This window comes from Helicoverpa armigera, chromosome 2 (genome assembly GCF_030705265.1).
Source record: "Helicoverpa armigera isolate CAAS_96S chromosome 2, ASM3070526v1, whole genome shotgun sequence".
In the NCBI taxonomy this organism is placed as follows: domain Eukaryota; kingdom Metazoa; phylum Arthropoda; class Insecta; order Lepidoptera; family Noctuidae; genus Helicoverpa; species Helicoverpa armigera.
Window position 1 is genome coordinate 14,073,887 of NC_087121.1, and position 21,268 is coordinate 14,095,154.

Below are 21,268 nucleotides of genomic sequence, written 5' to 3' on the forward strand. Positions count from 1 at the left end.
TTGATTGAATGATTAAGTGATGTGTTGTGAATATTTATGAAAAAAAGCAGAGGAATGGAAGCACAAAACATACTGTGTTAACTCTAAATTAATTGAAAATAGAACCAAAAACATTTAATAAAAATCGGTAAAAAAACTTTTAAGTTAAACGGTTTTATCTTATGTGCACTGAAAACTAGAAAATAAAAAAAACTGTTACTTGCCTATAAACCTACATAGGTGGTCCCGGTCATATTAGACTAAAATAAAAACGTGGGGCCCATTACCTAACTATTGCTGTAATACTTTCTTCTAGAGGTATAATTGGTGTGGATTTCTACTTACTATAATCGTAACTGGACATTTTGACAATCAATAATCAGCCGTAGCGGCTTCACCAGCGAACGCCGAGCTCACGATCTACCAAAGTATAAAGATATGCTTTGCCATAGGTAGGATTTCAGAGGGCCCCACGTTTTTATTTTAGTCTAATATGACCGGGACCACCTATGTAGGTTTATAGGCAAGTAACAGTTTTTTTTATTTTCTAGTTTTCAGTGCACATAAGATAAAACCGTTTAACTTAAAAGTTTTTTTACCGATTTTTTATTTTCTAGTTTTTAGTATTTAATGAAAATGCCTACCGAATATTCCTCATTCTATATATGGTTCAGCAGCGATGAGGGAGTGCCAGACTCTTACTGACTAAAAACCGTTGTTTCGTCGTAGGCCTTTTATGTACCAGGACAATCCCGCAGCCCAGGCAGGCCTTGGCCTGTTGGGCCCGCTGGGTTGCTGACAGTATTCTACTTGAGTAGCCCTTTCATTTGATACCCATATTGAGGGGGTTGTGGAAAAATATATAATCCGCCATTTTGTACCGGCGGCCATCTTGGATTTACAATGTTATTGATATTAGTATATTGTATTGTCATCGAAATTAAAGGTGTGTACCAAATTTCAGATCAATCTGACAACAGCAAGGTACTTAAATTTGAATTACTAAATTTGACCCAAGAATAAATAATAAAACAAACAGGGTAAGCTAAATAAAACCGTTTAAAAATAAAATATGATCATCATATTGAAATCAAATAGCCATCTTCGTTATATTTAATACTAGCTTTTGCCCGCAACTTCGTTCGCATGGAATAGTGACTACCAGCAGATTTTTGATTTGACCAATAGATGGCGCTATATGTCCGGATTTTTTTTTTTTTGTAATAAAACTATCCTATGTCCTTTCTCAAGTTTCAAACTATGTCTGTACCAAATTTCACACAAATCGGTTCAGTAGTTTAGGCGTGAAGAAAAGACAGACAGACAGAGTTACTTTCGCATTTATAATATTAGTTTGGATGTCATATAAATTCTAAATATTCTTTATCAATATGCACCTCTATTTTCTGTCAATGTACTTTATCAAAACTACCATCGTCATACATGGATACTCAATTCCGTGGTAAAAAAATTGCATTTACGTAGTGATAATTAATTATAAAAAAATAATAATTGAACGAATAGTTTTGTACACTTGGTTTTAAACCTGACGTGGATTTAATAGAATGGGTTGTACTGTGATATGTAAAAAAACTGTAGGAAATAACAACAAATTGTTGAAGTTACTGAAGCTACATTTCACACACTTTAAAATTGATATTTTCTATACTAGTTAAAAAAATATCAGGCTAATTTCCGTTGAAAATGATAACAATAACGCGTGAACATATCACACTCAACGCAAAGCTCGCTGCGAGCAACACTACAGTATAAAGTATAATCTCTGCCACATTCCACAAGTATCTCGGCGCCACTATCGCTCGTCATCCAAATAAATCGCGCCAAGCTTTCTTCAACTCTTCGACACAGCTCGCAGCAACCACCAGAACATAGTCAGACGCGTCAGAAACCCTGTTCTGAACTATATCTCTGTACTCTATATACGTCTTTCTGACTTCTGGTAAATTTTCCCGTATATCAGGCAGGGTAATATTAATGTCTGACATCTTGATGTTCGGTAAAATGTCGAAGCTCGGTAAAGAAATTTTCGGTAGAGACAGCTTCGGTATTTTCATCGCGGTAAACTCGCTAAGGTCTACGTGGAAATCGGTAAAATTTGGCATAGCGATACGTTCCCAGTTTTCGTATGTGTAGTGTGCTGTAAGGAATTGTTATGTTAACCTATTTAGAAATACAGGTTTTGGAAGAATATAATAACTATCTAAATGCGCAAAACCTCAGACACCTTAAACGAATTAGCTCCTAGAATTTGGTCTATACATATTTTTTAAAACTTAATTACTACTGGCAATTCGGATCACACCTTGCATCTGTAACTGATGTTGGTAACGCAACGGATTTTGGCTGGTTATATAAAAATAGATAAGGCAATATTAATTTATCTGTTTTTATTAATATTTGTTGAAGATTTAGTGAAAATCATCCTCCAAGTCTTTTTCCCAACTACGTTGGGGCATGTAGCCTATATTAGAAAGTGGATTAATCAATTCTGTTCATTGATCAAAGTATTTTCAGGTTTTGCTCATTTAAAGTTGTATATTGATGACAATAGACGGACATATCTCTAACTGCTATGAAGATATTGAATATATTTAAAGTACTTACATCCATAAGCGACAGCGGGCAGCAACAGCAGTAGGAACCAGGGCCACCAGCGTCTCTTCGCAGCGGTCTTGTTCTTGTAGTTCTGTGCTATATACTTCTTATTGACCTCCACGTGGTTCGGTGATAACTGTGGAGGTTTGAGTTTTACATTAACTACCTCTATTAATGCAAAAGAAGGGGTGTTATATGTTTGTGTATGTTTTTGGTATTATCTACATATACAAAAGCATGGTGTTATGTTTTTCTGACTGTGGCATTATAACTCTTAAACGGATGAACTTAGATGTGGTCCTTTTAGTTGAAACCTGGGTTTCTTAGATGTTTAATAAAAATTGGCTTAGCCGTTTTGTATGAAACAGCCTATACATAAGCGGAAGCCATATCAAAAAATCTATATTGTAAGATTTGTGGAAAACAGACATACAATTGCCGTGATAGATATCATGCTAATGTCAAGGCATTTATTGTACGAAGAATGTACGAAATAACGATTTACTAGTAAAATTGTAATACTAACAGTTTCCGTGATGGTGGTAGTGGTGGTGGTGACAACAGACTTGATCATGGTGTAGATCCAGTAGAACGGCGTCGCCACGGCTGCCGCGCATCGAGTTAGTAAGCTTGCTGTGGAAAAAACAGTTCAGTATGATTATTATTTATGAACTTTATAGACATATTTGGGTGAATCATTTCAATTAGTATCGAAAAGCGGAAAAAATATAGTTTGCATATATATACATGTCGGAGATAGTCAATAGTACGGTAAACGAGACGCAAACGCGCCATCTGGTGGCATTTCCGGTGAAACAACATTTTGGCGCGCTTGGCAGAGTCGTGGTGGTCAGCGTGGCGTCGACGGAGCTCAGTCAGGTCTTCGTTGAGCCGTCGTGTTGCACACATCTCAAAACTGCCTTACGTCACGTCTAGTGTACCTAGTGTTATTACCTAGTGTTGTAGTACCGTTGTAGATCCATATTGTAAAGTGTCTTTTGAAATTAAAGTGTAAAGGTTCTTCTAACCTAACAGACAGACATGTGTTGCTGGGGAGTTTTTTCCGCCACTTCTTCTCCCCAGCCAAAACACATAGGAAGTGGCGAAGGGCGGGCGTTTTGGGGGCTGTCTTTTGTTCTGACTAATTTGAATAAACGTTTTTGAGTTTAGAGTGTTTTTAGTTATCTCTTTGTGCGATTACCCTAACTGATGTCGGACGATTGTGCCATCCTGATGTTTCGACCCCTCCGACATACATATGTCATATTTTTGTTTTGTGTGATCGTTTGATTGAATCAAATATGCTCCGGAACAACTGAACCGATTTGAATAATTATTTCACTGTAAGCTACACTATCAGTGCTGAACACGGTTTTATCTGGGTACGAGAAGAAGTTTCCCCGGGACGCGGGTGAAACCGCTTGGAACAGTTAATTTACTTTAAACGAACCATTACCTTGAGCTGGTCTCCGATCAGTATAAGGATACCGGTGCGAAGGTCCGACGATGCTGCGATAGGTGTTCTTCGTACTCGTGGTGATGGTGGTGACGATGCTGATGAGGAGCCGGGTGATCCACCAGCGCTGCTCTGCTGTGTAGGCCCCGCCATTACGGTAGATATAGAAGAGTATGAACTCATCTTACTATAATAATCGAACTATTTACTACCTTTCGCGTGCCTCCGATCAGTATAAGGATACCGAAACTTTCACAATGCAACCCGGAGCCTGGCAGTTGGTGATTGATACACCCGTGCATCGAACAGCACGTAAATGTCGATCCTGCGCCTGATCTCTCTCCGGTCGGTCTGAAGTCAATTTACTATAGTCAAACTATTACCTTGAGCTGGTCTCCGTTCAGTATAAGGATACCGGTGCGAAGGTCCGACAATGCTGCGATAGGTGTTCTTCGTACTCGTGGTGATGGTGGTGACGATGCTGATGAGCAGCCGGGTGATCCACCAGCGCTGCTCCGCGGTGTGGGCGCTGCCGTTATGGTGCGGGTAGGAGGTTTCGTCGTCTGAACTGTCTATTGACTGGGGGGAGAAAAAGTAAAATTTTAATGTTTAAGCTAAATTGTATTTAATATTGTGTTTAAATTAAGTCTGTACATTTGCAGATAAGAAGGTCCCTTAGCTTTGAGCATTCAGTGTAGTGCTAAATTAAAATTAGTTTAAAGTTGTTTACATAAAATATGTATTAGTGTACGATTTAATGTAATAATACATATGTATAGTATTTTCTATGGGCCTTAGAAGTCTGATTTAAATAAATAAATACACTTTGAAAGTCTAGAATGACTTAGAAAGAGTTTATATCTATTGCAATTATTATAAAATTAGTATTTGGTCTTCCCACTTTTTATTGTTACAAATAAATAAGCTTAAATAAGTTGTCATCTATTTACTATCATTTAGAAGAAAGCATAACCCACATATTTCGAAATTAAATATTCATATAATAGAAGTCTTATAGCCTCATAATAAGTAGATCACTACGATGTTTCCTTCCTTGGCAAAATTATTATTATATTATGATTCATGTTTTATTTATAATAAACTGTGCATTCCTGCATACTATTTACAAGCTTGGAGAGACTTTGGTTATTGAATTCTCCGCCGCTGACTGGTTTCTTATTAATATTGCTCTACATAATATATTGAGACATTCTGTTGACAGTTTTAAATCCATTAATTTCTGCAGCACTTATACAGATTTCAAGGTAATTGTAAAAGTTTGGAGTATTTAGAATTTCCATTTGTCAGCATTTCCGTAAGTATAGTTCCTTCATCATCAGGAGATTGTCCGAAAAATAGTCTGGACTAAAATATACCTTTGCTTAACAATATGCCTATGTAGTGCATGTATTTATTTATTTATTTATAACAAAGTTACTTTTCTCTTACAGATAACTTAATCTAATTCGACAAAGTACTTACAAATAGATAAGTATGTAGTTTGCAGTTCTATTGCAGTCGTTCAACTGCTTTCCAACTGCAATTTGCGGTTTGAAATGCGGTCCACCTGTCTTCTAGAGCCTTTGTTACTATAGTGCATGTTACTCACGGTATACCGGCGCCGCACGGAGCTGGTGGTCCAGGAGGTGGTGGCGGACAGGCGGTCGAGCTCGTCGAGGCTGGTGTTGGGCCCCTGCACGCGGAACTGCGACAGCGAGCGTCGCGAAATGTTGGGCCCCTGCCCCGGTACCAGCTCCACAGTTACTGAAGTGTATGTTACTCACGGTATACCGGCGCCGCACGGTGCTGGTCGTCCAGGAGGTGGTGGCGGACAGGCGGTCGAGCTCGTCGAGGCTGGTGTTGGGCCCCTGCACGCGGAACTGCGACAGCGAGCGTCGCGAAATGTTGGGCCCCTGCCCCGGTACCAGCTCCACAGTTACTGAAGTGTATGTTACTCACGGTATACCGGCGCCGCACGGTGCTGGTCGTCCAGGAGGTGGTGGCGGACAGGCGGTCGAGCTCGTCGAGGCTGGTGTTGGGCCCCTGCACGCGGAACTGCGACAGCGAGCGTCGCGAAATGTTGGGCCCCTGCCCGGTACCAGCTCCACAGTTACTGAAGTGTATGTTACTCACGGTATACCGGCGCCGCACGGTGCTGGTCGTCCAGGAGGTGGTGGCGGACAGGCGGTCGAGCTCGTCGAGGCTGGTGTTGGGCCCCTGCACGCGGAACTGCGACAGCGAGCGTCGCGAAATGTTGGGCCCCTGCCCCGGTACCAGCTCCACAGTTACTGAAGTGTATGTTACTCACGGTATACCGGCGCCGCACGGTGCTGGTCGTCCAGGAGGTGGTGGCGGACAGGCGGTCGAGCTCGTCGAGGCTGGTGTTGGGCCCCTGCACGCGGAACTGCGACAGCGAGCGTCGCGAAATGTTGGCCCCTGCCCCGGTACCAGCTCCACAGTTACTGAAGTGTATGTTACTCACGGTATACCGGCGCCGCACGGTGCTGGTCGTCCAGGAGGTGGTGGCGGACAGGCGGTCGAGCTCGTCGAGGCTGGTGTTGGGCCCCTGCACGCGGAACTGCGACAGCGAGCGCCGCGACATGTTGGGCATGGCTACCTGCCCGGGAGCCAGTTCTACGCGATCCTTAGATAGATGCGAGTACGTGTAGTCCGTTTTTGGGTATTTGCTGGAAAGAAAATGTCAAAGATTTAATAAAATATAATGAAAATTTATCAATATGTTTATTATTTATTAAGCAAATCCTCAACTTTTTGTATTCTAATTGGATATAAGTGTCGTTACCTGTGGTAGGCATGTAATTTTCTATACGAATCTTGAAATTTCTCAAAATGAAAATAACTTACAACAAATCGTTAACAACTTACAATAATATGTTCCTTAGTAGTCAAGCTATCTTAAGTCTAGATAATAACAAGGTGGTCAGATGATAAAAAATCTGACTGACATATTTTTTATTTCTTATCAATATACATTCAAACAAAAAACATTATGAATGGAGACATAGGAAGTGTATAAGTAGACCAGTCTTAAAACCGGTAGGAATATTCACCATTATAACAACACTCCATATAATATTTGCTATAATGTGACACACTACAAAACTCGCGTAGTAAAAGTTGTAAATAGCACCATAAGTAGGCGAAAACTGGCCAATAACCGTTAAGTACATAATAAAACTTTATATGGAACACAAACTTTACGTTCTCAGAGTAAATACCTGATTATTTCTGTGCACCTAAGCCCTTCATACATGACTGCAGATAAAACACTTATACACAATCTCAAGTAGTTTATAAATTAATAATAATAAATCACTTGTGAAGAATTGTGTAGTTTTCAGTGATAAACAGTGGATTTGCACGCAATCCAATGCACGTTTCTCTGTTATAGAGTTCTGCATGAGTTTGGCATCGGCTGGCATTTGCACGGACCGACGCAGTGCAAATATAGAACATAATATCTAATTTTATTGTCACCTTCCTAGCTACTTGCAGGACACGTCATTTGACTAAGGATCGTGTGGTCATGCTTTTAATGTTGTTTTAATCGATCTTGCATTTTAATGGAAGGTTATTTCTGTAGAATATGAATTGCAAATGATGAGGCAGTAAGCAAATGATCGTAACATAATTTTAGTACTCAAAGTCTGCCAAAACATTAAACTTATGAAGGTATGTTTTACATAGTAATTAAAATCAAATTCCAGCTATTTATACACACATATTATGGTAATTGTTTATACTTTGGAACTAAAGCGCGGTCTTTTCTACAAGTACAATGACTTACCTGTTATTAAACGTCAACACATTTTCCACCGTCTCCACTTCCGTATGAGTCACAATTTTAGCCATTTTATCAAAAATTAAAATCAACAGTCTATAAATAAATTAGTCAATAAATAGTTAAAACTTTTCAAATAAAAACTTTTTACATTTCGATTCCAGCCAGCTGGCGTTAAAACAAGTGTCAGTTGACAATGACAGTTGACGGTTCGAATTTTGAAATTATTATTATTGTACCCTCAGGACCCGCATAAAAACGAATGACGTCATGTTTGCGTTCCAGATTGTATCTGGCATTGAGTTGATAACATTAAATTAGTGAATGTTACGCCTTGGTAGTTTTGGATACTTTTGATCGTAGTAGTAATTTACAGGGTGAGTAATTACTATGTGAACATCAACAGCAGAAACTTTACATCGTTTCTAAAGATTTACTAAAATAGTAACTACATATACTTAGAATCAGTTGTTGCAATAATTTGTCTTTGTCTGTTTCATAACAGGCACTGAACAAAAAAAAAATATAAGAAAAAATATAAGTTTCTCAATTTTATTATTGCTAGATTACGTATAGTAATTCCAAGAAATGTGTGTGCACTAAGAACAGTATAACATTAGGATGTTTACACTCAATCTAAGTTTAGCTGAGCACTCAAATAGCTTTTCAGAGCAACGCGAAGCTTTTTGCACTGAACAATCGTGACACACATAATTATATTTTTGTATGTACAGTCGATATAAAAAATGTATTTGATGTTCTATTTTTTTATGATGTTGTGTTGTTAGCTAAGTTTTGAGGCCGTTGACCTACATAATCTAATCGGCCCTTTACCGTGAGGACAGTCTTACACGTGAAAGACAGTACTGCTTTGTAGATTTTATCTTATATCTGATCACAAACAGCGATAGTAATGCATCACATGAAGCGTGAAAAAAAAACGTATGTAAAATGTATTTAGAACGATGGGAATTTGAACTGAAGAATTAGTTTTTCGGATCATCATCATCATCCTTTTTATTGTCCCCCTGCTAGGCACCGATAAGGATTGAGCGTTAATCACCACGCTTGCTCAATGCGGGTTGGTGATTTGGTTTCGACGAAATGTTTTTCTTCACCTTTAATCAGTGCCCAAGATACTCAGTTTTTTTGTTGACTGTATCACAACTAGGCATTGATTAGCTCTATGCTATTAAATAGTCACGGTCTAATATGTCAGACTATTAATTGCAAATCTGATGAAATCTAATTATTGATTTTGATTAAAATTCTATTTAAGATAGTTATTATTTTAAGACTTTTGTTAATTATATTTAGTATTCAATTGCATCAGTATCTTGCAAGATGTTTTAGCAGGTTATTAATAAATTGAAATGTGAAAATAAATTTTATTGTTGCGATCAAATGTCTGCTAGTTAAACTTTCTATTCTCTGGATTGTATTTAGCAATGAAGAGAGCAATAAAACCATGTTTATTGCTTCACAGGTATTAGGTGTTTGTGTTCTAAATATTTGTGATTTGTCGATGTAACCACATGTGAAGTTATTTAAACGAAAGAAATTCAGATGTAACATAATAGTTTTTTCTCGCAATATTACTCTGTTTTACATGATTCAATATAATTTTTCACATCAAAGTAAAGTAAAAGCATAGCTTTTCTATGTTTATGTATAGGTACAGCCGTTTTACAGTGAAAGCCAGTAAAACAAAACACATTCGCATTTATCATATTCCTATAAAAGGTAGTCAGATTGCCTTCACTACACAGTATATAACAAGTCGCTTTTTCTGTCCCTATGTATGCTTAAATCTTCAAGACTACGCAACCGATTTTCATGCGTTTCTTTTTAATAGATAGAGTGATTAAAGAGGAATGTTTATTAAATATGTACAATAACATACATTTAACAGTGGGGAAATACTGTTATCCCGTGCGAAGCCGCAGCCGAAGTCGCTAGAAAAAAATTAACAAGTGAGGATCTTACTTCCAGTACTCCCTGGCCATCTTGTAAAGCCTGGAAGGCAGGTGTTCGTTGTCAGGGTTCACCTCCAGGAGTAAGCTGGCGTCGGCCAGCGCCTGTTCTGCGAAGGAACTGTCCGTTGAACATGCGCTGTAGGAGCTTGGGCTGCCTATGCGTGATGATCTGGAATTAAAAGGGGATTTTTATTGAAGGGAAGTAATAGCTAGGCATGGTTTGGATAACTGCGGGTTTCTGTAAGCTATCTATCTTTTGTTTTGCGATTAGAGATTGAATTTTGACATCAGCTTCATATATTTCTGTTAGATAGATGAGTTATAGACCTCCACAGTTATCAGGTCGCTCAAAGATACTTCTTGGATTAGGGTTAGGAAAATACCTTTAGTGATAAAATTCCTGTGTTGCACATTATTTAAACGCTTTTAGCTAGCTAGCTCCTGCTTACTGTTACCCCTCAATATCGAATAACTAATGTTTTTGTCGTACATAATTCATATTGAAAACCGAGAGTGTATGTTTTCATTATGAGTTGTAAACGAACACTGCAGTTCTTAGCGTTTCATCGTCAAACTGATAAATCGCGAGTAATTAAGCAGACAGCAAATAAATGATACCGGACAAACGGAAAGACCTTGCAAAATCTTAGCAAAGGAGTTTAGATTCCTTAAAGAAGATATTACGACAAGAACAAATACTTAAACGGCATTGTATAGGTCATATTTGGTAAGACAGTAGAATAGTTTTTGTGAACGTATAATCTAGAATGTTTGGCTTCCTCACTATGTCTTAATCCAAATCTAGTCGATACGGCTTTGATATCGCTGACTAGCATTCGCTGTAATTTCGTTTCTTCGTGCTAAAAAGATAGTAATCGTTCTAAGAATATTACATCAAATAACAAATAAGATCATGAAAACAAGACATTTTATGAGTAGAAGAATTTATAATAGCTTCAGCAGTTTATATAGCATTCAGAATTGGATTACTGTATCTACAAGTTTGTAATATTTTTGACTTATTTAAACACCCCTTTAACTTGTGCTCATAAAAGAATAAAAACATTTGACTTCATTAAATGCAGATAAACACATTGAGGCTTTATTACCATTTAATTAAATTCCACCGTTGACCTTTGAGCCTATTTACGTTTCCTAGAAAAATATATCATGTGTTCAAAATACACTTTTTAGAGACATAAATCTTTTCACTGAAAGTCATCACCTAGTCAAAATAAGATATTATCGCACACAACATAGTTACAAGTACGTCATGGCTCGTCTATTACGTGTTACGTCAGTAGACGTAAATTTGTAGCGTGGCACATAAAAATTTTGGCCTTTTGCCAACTGTACCAATAGTTTGGGACAATATTATTGTTTGAGAAAGTCATTGATGGGAACTTCTTTACGAATGTAAATTCGGGTAAGATGGTGTAAATAAAGGCCGTACCTCCCTAAAATCAACTGTCCCTGTGACTTGCACATAAAAACTATTTCTCTGATATATTTGGCGGCTAGCGAGCAGATGGATTGTCTGATGAAAAGCTTTCTTGTAGCCCAATGACTATAAAAGGAAGTACTTTTTTCTTGTTGTTAGGGCTCAAAAGCCGTATTGGTTCATTGCCAGGCCTTTATATACCCCAGAAGACAGTTTTACGTGACTTGTTGTGAGAGTCATAAAGTTTTAGAACGCGTTCAGTTGTGAACTGCCAATCAGAAGATTCTTTGCCCCTTTTGCTAGTTGTTATTTGCCAGTCAGCTAGTTGTAGAACTTTTGCTCTTCAAGTAATCCACGGTACACCGTCACAGGTAATGTTCACGCGTAAACATTTCCCGGCTTTGTTGCGTGTTAACTACGTAATAACGCGTAATAACGCGTAATTGATGAGAACAACTCGTGCGTTGCATATATTTTACGCGGATCATTACTTCGAAGTGTTACGTGTGTACGTGCTCCTTGCATAAGTCAATTTGATTATGTTGGTGAAACCCTTCAGGATGGCAAGGAAAAAACCTTCTCCTTTTTGAGAAGTCGGTTAAGGATGTCTGTTCGTCTCTACACCGTTTCGATTAATATTGTGGTCTCTGAACAATTTATTGTCATAATTTTGCTGAGTCCAAAACCGTATTGGTAACATGTAAGTTTTGAGTTTCCAAATTCCTATGACAGTGGCTTTTTATCGTATACCTGTAAAATCAACCTTGTACACTTTCATCATACCTTAAAATCTTTTAAACTTCAGCCCTTTTCCAAGCGTTTTATGACAAAATGATAAGAGCAACTTATACCACACGAATCACGATGATATGTGGTTGTTATCATGTTTGCACATGCTAAGGGCCCTGCTGCTATCCAGGTGGACGAGAGAATGAAATCTAAACCCTACTAAGACTGTTTTTTCAGGTTTACCTTAGTTTCCAATAAAGTGTAATTTTAGTTATTGTACGGTTTTTTCTCACAAGATATTTATTATTCGGTTTTCCAAAATAGGTTACTTGACAATTGATTAATTTGTTGCTTTAGGTGGTCAGTTCTCTCCAAGATGACCTGTCAACCAGAAATCCTGAGGTTTCACGTATTTTTTATCGAAGGATATAATTCTGATAACAGCGATTATTTCTGAAAGCAAAGTTCATGACTTATAACTTGTTCACTTCATTATTTTTTATCATATCTCTCACGATAAAATTCAAATTGGAAAATGATGTAATTTTGACCAATTTGCATACATATTTTCAACAGCTGACTTAATTTCAATGAGCGGTATTTGCATGAATGCAAAATGCATTGTAAGTGTGAATATATGCAACCTTGCCGTTTTCATGTCAACTTACATATACTTGAAACTTATGAAGACGGATGAGGTTCGCGACATTGAAAGGAATTTTGAATAAAAATAAGGTCATGCTGATAGATCTTTTACTATAACTCACTGTTGAGTAAAATAAAGGACGTGATGTTTTGAAGGTTAGGGGACGCACATTTTTGAACCAAATTACGCAAGATTTAAGGAATGTACAACTCAGAGCCTTATCAAAAATCATATCAGTAGGACTGTATTACAATCTTTTATGATGCATAACAACATATTTTCACACGAATTTGCTAACATTGGTCAGTTGACGACACCAACTTTTCGACTCACTTTCCTTAAACCTTCGAGTATGCGACTTCTTTATTTTGGGATTGTCAGACTCTTACTGACTCAAACCCATCATTTTCCTTCGTAGGCATATAATGTGTACCAGAGCCGCGGTAACTCTTTCGAACAATCCCGCTGCCCCGACAGGGCTTGGCCCTGCTGGGTCCCGTTGGGGTTGCTGGCATTTCTTTGAGGAGCGAGTGGAACAACGCGCGCCGCCGACACGGGTCGTTGTCTATACAGACGGAGGGACGATGAGCCACCCGAACTCACCGCCCAGAGAATGTTACTTCTGACGATGCGGTATTATAAGACTTCATAGACACAAAATCTTAAATAGCAACTTACCGGTCATGAGTAACGCCGTGTGACGTGTATATGGGGCTCAGCGTGACGTCAGATAGCGTCTTGTAGCCCCGCGAGCTCGTCGACACGCGCTCATATTGGCTGTTGATCTCGTTCTGCGGATAAAAGTTCGTGTTATTCAGTGGAACTTGATGTGTAGGTACTAGAAAAGCGTGAGTAAGGTTGAGGGTAAGTAATCGCCGAACGAGTGATACGCGTTAAATTCGTCTTTGGTTATCAATGTCATAACGACACAAAGCAGTCTCGAAGCTCCTGTAAAGCTGTTGATGGCGATAGTAAGAGTCGCATTGAGTGATCGCATCTTTAGGACTGAACGCAGGATTTTTTTATGATTGTTTTTACTTTTGATTGAAAAAACTATGTACTACTATAATACTATGTACATATAATTTCAGATTATTTTCTCGGAAAACAAATCCATGTAAATAAAGAGAAAACTTCATCTAACAAAACCAACATTATTCTTCATCCAGAAACCCAAAATATCGTAATTAAAGTCCATCTTGTTAGCGTCACTATCCGGTGCAAGGCGTTAACTTAAATGGCTCGTGACATTTCCTTTTAAGCGTTGTCGTCCTGCACATCTGGTTATCGTATCAATTAAAACTGGGATCTGAGTGAACATCGCGGGCCTAAAAGAGGATGGGTTTACAGTATGATTCAAGGAACCAGATCACACTGGATCGGGAAGGTAGTATTTTGCATTTACCAATTTGGGCAACTTTAATATGAAAATTCATAATCAACTTTAAGTATAGTTTTGAAATATACAAACTTCATCTAGGTATCATTGATTAAAAAGCAAAAGGCATGCTCTGGATATGAGATACTGATTTCAACAACATACCGAGTTGCCAAATAAATCGGAAAACTCATTAAATAAAATTCATGATTCATTAAATACCTCAATTTTATTTGACCAGAAATTGTTTCAGAATTATATCAAACAGTAGGTACGTCATTCTTTAAAAGGTTTCTCAAAAAGCCGAAGACCAGGAAAGAACCCGTATGCATTTAAAATATTATAATTCACGAAGAGGTGTGTAATCAGGTAAACCGCTGGAAATGGCAAGTGCATAATCGCATCCGCTGCACTTTTAATGTCAGTCAACATAAACTCTGATGCTGTGATAAGTTATAATTTAATTTCTAACTGCACTTGAAAGACAAGACTTTATTAAGAACTTTAAAAGACATCCTCATCCATCAAATCATAAAAATAGGTGATAAGACCCTGTAACATTTTTTCTCGAGTTCAACGACATTTGGAGTCTAAATTAAAATCAACGCTCAAAGAACTAAGCATACTCGTTAAACGTAAAGACAAAAAATCTCCAACAGTCATCGTAGTGACATCATTCGTAACAGCAATGTACGCAAAAACTTCGCAAGTTCTGAAGACTAGCGTCGGAGGCTATCGAAGCGTGGCATTGTTGTTAGTGCAAGCCGAACTATGATTCACTAAGGCTTTGACATTGAAGCGCGAAGCTCCTAAATAAGCGTGCTACCCAAACACAATACATGACATAATCGAACCATTGTCGAGCAGCGACCTAGATTATAAAAGGAAAATAGCCAGCATTGAGGAAATCGGATGTTAACACTGATGCCAACAATAATAAAACACTCTAGAAATACCTAAATTAGCTACTTTTGATAAATTCCAAGGAATGATCAATATCCGCTGCATCAAAGCGGATTCGGCCCGCTCTTCCTGAAGCCCCATATAGACGTCCAAACGGTTTGGTGACCATATTCGTGAGTGCGGAAGTAGACGAATACGATTAGCGGAGGAGTAAATTGAATTAAATTATGAACAGTTATAGGCCAACGCAGACACACTGTCCCTCGGCGTACTTTTTAGACCGAGGATACATTATATAGAACTTCGTAGAATAAAGAGGACTTTATGTAGTTTAGCTCTAAGTAATTGCCATGCGTTCATTACAACAATCCTTCGATTGTTGCTGTAATACAAACAGGAAAACTGCCTTCATTTAATACCATTGTTGGAGCATTCAATGCCTTCTGAGTTCTGTTGCAACTTTCAAGTTCGAAATTGATAATTAAATGCAATAAATATTCCGGACAGGACAGGTGAATCGCGAGGAACGAATCGTATGAACAACAAGTGATATGGTGTATTGATTCCGACGGGGCAAGACCAGACAATGCACATGCGCTGTATATAACTAGTACCTACTATGCGTAGGTATAACATACAGAAAAGACCAACGCGCCAAATAGTTTACTACGAACGAGCGACGCTGTCAGATAATGTATGCATGCACTTATGTAAGGCTAATCAGTAACCGACCTTGAACGTCCGAGAAAACATCTTCAACGCACACAGACCTCACTGAACTAAATACATATCGATTGATACACTCAATTGCGTAATTTCACTCACCGAATCACCATAGCAACTTCATAGCACCGCACCTCCCTCTACCACGATCCTTGAATATTTCTAAATTAAGCACCACATCCAAAACTAGGTCAGGAATCTAAGAATCACCGTTCTGAATGAGTAATTACTATGTTTGCTAAGAAACAAATGCACTGTGCTATCTTCTCGTAGCGACTGTAAGGCGCCAGATGGCTTGAAATAATAATCCCCATACGTGAAGTATGGGCAATTCAAAAATAAACCACGCGGGGGAAGTTTGATTCCAGCTATATTTGGAAGGATAATCGCTATGTTTTCCTGTTTCTAGTGCTTGACTGTGGCAGGACCGGCGGCCAGTGGGCGCATAACGTTACTAAGCTCAGTCAACAATAAAATACCTCGTCGCGAAATGTAGGTGTTTATCTAACGGTCATATTCATTACATATTTCAAGATCGAATGCTGCAAAATATGAAATGTCAAGCGCAGCGGGTAAAGTCATGGCGTTAAAAGCCCGCGCTATTTGAAGCAGGAGGACAAATAAAATTGTAATTAATAGTTAGGTAGACTTGTGTTATCATTATCACATTGTTCTAGACTTCCGTGACTGCATGTTAATGTGTGGATTCAAGTTTCTTGCCGTAAACTGTGACAATAGAATGGATTACATTCTAAGCGACTAGCGGAACTATGAGAACATTAAACTTAAAGAGCACCAACTTAAGAGAAAGAAGTCGTTCATTAAACTTGCATGTGGGCGTCTGTTAAGTTCAATTACTTGATTGATATTTATGCTAGGTGCATTACAATTGCCTTTCAATTAAGATAGACGAGTAAAGCGCAGCTGAACGTGATATGAGGTGAATGATCTAAGCACACACAAGTGGGATTATCTTAAAAAGCTCAAACAGCAGATAGCGGTGGGTTTAAACGGGATATGTATATGAAGGTTAAAAGCGTTTATTGAATTTTATTGTAAGGTCAACATACGCTAACAGAATTGAATATTTAGGTACTGTCCATTTTATTTCATCGGGACATTAAAACGGGAAGTAAAAACAGAAATTTCTCAGCATTTGCGAACGTTTTCGCTCGACATGGCGAAAGACTACAGCCAAATGCCGCTACAGTTCCCATAAATACGTACGCGAGTCCTTGAAACAACAATTACTGGTGTTAGGGCGTGACGCAAACCAACTACTATTCAAATTTTAACGGACATCTGGTTGTACGTTGAATATTTTTCAAGTTTGACTTATTATTAATCAGTATTCTACGAATTTTTCTTCTGACGGAGATGTTGAGCAGCATATTTTTTATTGGGTTTTCTAATTTGCGGATAAACCGTCTAGACTATTTTTTCAAGCAGAAACGGACTTCTATCAGGCTATGGGGTAACCACAATTTGTGTCTTAGCTAAAGGATGTCTAAATCAATGGAAGAATCCTGGAATTTATAGATTTTCAGATGCCATTCTTACGATTACGGTCCAAAGTAATTTCGGAACTACAAATACGTAGGTACACACACTAGGCCTCGATCTTACGACCACACTCAATCTTTTAACACTGTTGACTTTAAAACAACATTTAAGTACCTATATTCGCGCCAATGACGTTCTGCATAAGGAAACAGATGCCACAAATAGTGATATGCTAATAGACTGATTGCAATAAAATGCAGACGGCGCGGCTTTGTATAAATTAAAATACGCTCAATATGTAAAGAGCAGTATTATGTGAACAAGATGGTAATATTAACACATTGAGATACGATCTAGAACCGGCTTATCTAACGCAACAAATCAGATTTTATGATTGTGACAGAAAAACCAGTTTAGATTCTCTCAACTGTGTAAACAGAGGACCGATAGCTGTATGCTTTCTGATATCGTCAACATAAAATGTGTCTACATATTTACTTATACCGCGTAGCCCAATAGCTTCTTATTTTCAACGGTGACTTACCAACCGGCCATTGTCGATAAACAATAATTCCGGTTGAGAAGTCGCACCTGCTTGGACCACCTTTAAGTTTTCAGCTGCCGTATAGCCATAACATATCGTAAAATTCGTTGGTACTGTAAGAAAATCCTTCGCATTCTTAGGCACCAAGTAGGTATGCTATGTACTTTGGTCCTTGTCAAATATTTTTCATTTGTATATTTTGTCATAGCCGTTTTTAAGTATTGCAACTGCAGCTGACTTTATTATTAGGAAATGATCTAATAAGTTTTTCTAAACATGTTTAATGTTTACGCTTCATATTCTAAAAGAGGTAAGTGGTGACATAGTAGTGCAGGGGCGATTATGACACAAAGTGATCGATGACGAATGGCGCGGTCCCTTTTCGCATCACACGACTCGTATTCACGGCAGATGCACTACAATATCGATGAATGCAACCTCATTAGAATCGACATTGAAAGCAATTGTTTACCTTCTCCACACCACTATGAATGGGGCATTCATTCATTATCTTATGCACTTGCTTTACATTCTAAGATAATTACCTGTTCTACTTCTTTAGAACGCCCCTTGAGTCGGTCAAGGCTTTCTTCTGAGGAGTAGTCTGAAGTCCTGATGAGGTGAGCTGCGTTCCTGGTTACGCGCCTTGTCTGATGTACTGGTTCTGAAGTATGTTCTTCCTCTTCTGTTATAGTTTCCGATGTCACTTTGATTGCAGGCTGGTTTAGTTGTCTGGTGGAGAAAATGAGGAATCAGTGAAGAATTTAGTACACCAGAGATTTTGATTTAATTATGTTAGTTTTTGCATTATTTTATATTAGAAATCAAAGCAAGAAGGTTTGTTGATAAGGAGTATTTTTGATAGAATTACATATTCCTCCTTCAATAATTTCATGAGCAAATCAGCTCTGTTTCCTATCATTTCAATTAAACAGCCAGATGTTCCAAGATAAAACCAAGAGGTATTGATATAAACAAATGTTTAATCAACCTTGATTTGGTGTTTTGGCTAGCACACGCTATTGTACAAATCTTTGGCACTTTGCCTATCATGTTAGACAGTAACTAATGTCATTATTAAACAATAATATCTAAGTTTACAGTGCTAATACGTCTGAAAACAATGCTGTTTATGGTGCTAAATGTTTAGTCATATATATATTTGTTTAGTAAAAAAATGCAACTTTAAGTGAAAAGGTTAAAAAAAGGAATTAAGTATAAGATGTATTTAAGTTTTGCCTAGGGGTATTGTGGTGCTCGGGTAACTGGGTTGAAGAGTTAAGATAGGCAGTCACTCCTTGTAAAACACTGGTAGACTGGAAGCCGACCCCAGACATGGTTGGGAAAAGAGGCAGATAAAAAATGCATTGTTTTACAGTGATGGAAAGCTTGATTTTTTTTTTATTTGAAAGTTCTGTTTTGCAAGCAGATATGGAATCGTCAAGAGACATTTTATATAAAGTGGAAATAATGTAATACCTCTGCTTATTTGTTGCAGGGCAAGGTCTCTGTTATCAAATGAGTCACTTCCTCTTACCAAGGTTAAAGTAATTCCTTGCACCTTATCAGAGGAAAGTTCGCTCATTACATAGTTAATAAATGGCTGCATTTACATTTAACGTTAACATATAATGTGCGCTTTGTAATTGAAATAAGAAGACTCATTATACCCTAAATTGGTGTCTGTTTATATTAAGATAAGTACCTAATGAGATAAAGCTAAACATTTAATAGGGAAGACCTACTTTATTAATTAGAATTAAAATTAGATTAATAACTATATGTATTGGTTTGTATCTTAGGGAATAAATATTAGTATGATGGATGATAAGGCTATTGTACAGACCCCAGATTAATTGGGAACCGGGCAGAAAGAAGATTAGTTTTTTAAAAAGCCTTGAGTGAGCCTTGAATTTCTAATTATATTAAATCAAGTGTTTACTATAGAATTATGACTCAAGCGCTTCAACTCACAGCAAGCTTTAATAATAAAAGCAAATATGGTTTACATGCTTTACTAAAATAAAACCATGATCGAGAACTTCCAAGAATCAATGTTGTTGCATCAAGGTCATTTGACACTATGGTTTCATGACCTCACTATGTTTGTGACATCATGGTAAACAAAACTTGTCCTTTACTGGTACTCTGGCCCTCATAACCTTGAGATCTAGTAGTCAAATAAATCTGAGATACAAGTAGGTGGTATGTTTATGAGGGGAAACCATAGATTAATCAAACCTCATTGCTGTTTTGGATTATGGAATGATGAGGTTTATAAGTTTGTTTATGGTTTGAATACTATTTTGAACTTGGAACCTGAGTATCCATAAATTGTATTCATTAGTATCCTCAATTGATTTTTATGCTTGTCTTCCAAAAGGAAGGTCTTTCTTAAAGCATGCAGATAAACCAACACCATGATTATAGAAGTTTTGTATGAAAAATAAAAATTTTTATTACCTTACTTACGCAGAATTGATAAGCCAGCAATAAGAGTTACATTATTATGTTTTTTTAATTTCATGTACATGAATTATTTAGATAAGAATCTTAATTGTTAGTACACTTCATAGTAATTATACAAAGAAAGTTAAGCACATGTTAGATGCATGCTAAATTATTCCAAATTCTTTAAACACGACATTGAACTATGCTCTTCTAATCTAAATAAATAAATACATTTATAGAACTAGTTTGGCAATCAATTTAGTATCATAATCGTTGACAGGTGTGATAAATATTTATCTATCATAATCTTTTACTTGAATACTTCACTTATGTATAAGATAAAAATGAAATGAAATGTACTGTGAAAATAGAATTTAGTATGCTTTTTTCAGGCATGTATCAGAAACTATCTTGGCCCGAGAGAATTTGATGAAGCATGCCTGGGCCGTAAATTAAACGGAAGAGGTAGCATACTAACTTGACTGGAGTGCTTCTCTTCACAGGGGTTTTGCGTCCAGATTTCTGATGGGTGTGTTCCTCACCCTCCACGCAGTTCTCGCGGTCGCAGCTCGACCGCAGGAAGGGTGTCTTCGAGCGAGACCTTGACCTCAATCCGCTAACTGTCGGGTTCTCCATGTTTTAGTCACTGATTCTGAATTGCTGTTATCACTATCTTTACACCATCTTCACACCTCGCTCCCGACCAACCAAGGTTGATGATCTCACCAAATTCCACCGTATATTCAAATTACTTCACCGAATTTTTAATACACCGATATTGCACAAGGAAATCTATTTCTGTGGCTTCATGCGATGCCGCCAAAAGTAACGTAACAAACGTCTCGGTGACTTTCTGTTACACTACGTGTGGATGCTCGATTTTAAACGTCGGTATGATACTTTGTAGGCTTTCTGTGTAACAATATACACATAAAAAATGCGCGTACGATAAATTGTACACAAACGTGCGCGATAAATGAAATTCGTGAATTTCGTAACTTCTCAATCGCTAAACATAAACTGATGACGTCATCAAAAAGACGTTAAGTGACATTGCCATAAGAAATATTGCAGTTGTGAGTTGCAATTAACAGAAAAGTAAATAAATTAATTCTCCTATT

At 37.7% G+C, this 21,268-nt stretch overlaps 1 protein-coding gene across 1 annotated transcript in view; it reads right to left on the minus strand.

Annotated features, from left to right (window-relative positions):
• LOC110377798 (klaroid protein) overlaps positions 1 to 21,202 on the minus strand; it is a 28,505-nt gene extending 7,303 nt beyond the window's left edge. The window contains exons 1-8 of the mRNA XM_064040755.1: positions 20,626 to 21,202; positions 18,242 to 18,428; positions 13,324 to 13,436; positions 9,840 to 9,998; positions 6,534 to 6,738; positions 4,435 to 4,630; positions 3,122 to 3,228; positions 2,605 to 2,731 (exon numbers count right to left, since the gene is read on the minus strand). Coding sequence (XP_063896825.1) covers positions 2,605 to 2,731; positions 3,122 to 3,228; positions 4,435 to 4,630; positions 6,534 to 6,738; positions 9,840 to 9,998; positions 13,324 to 13,436; positions 18,242 to 18,428; positions 20,626 to 20,783 — 1,252 coding nt within the window. The 5' untranslated portion in view covers positions 20,784 to 21,202. The remainder of the gene's footprint in view (positions 1 to 2,604; positions 2,732 to 3,121; positions 3,229 to 4,434; positions 4,631 to 6,533; positions 6,739 to 9,839; positions 9,999 to 13,323; positions 13,437 to 18,241; positions 18,429 to 20,625) is intronic.
• Positions 21,203 to 21,268: the final 66 nt, after the last annotated feature.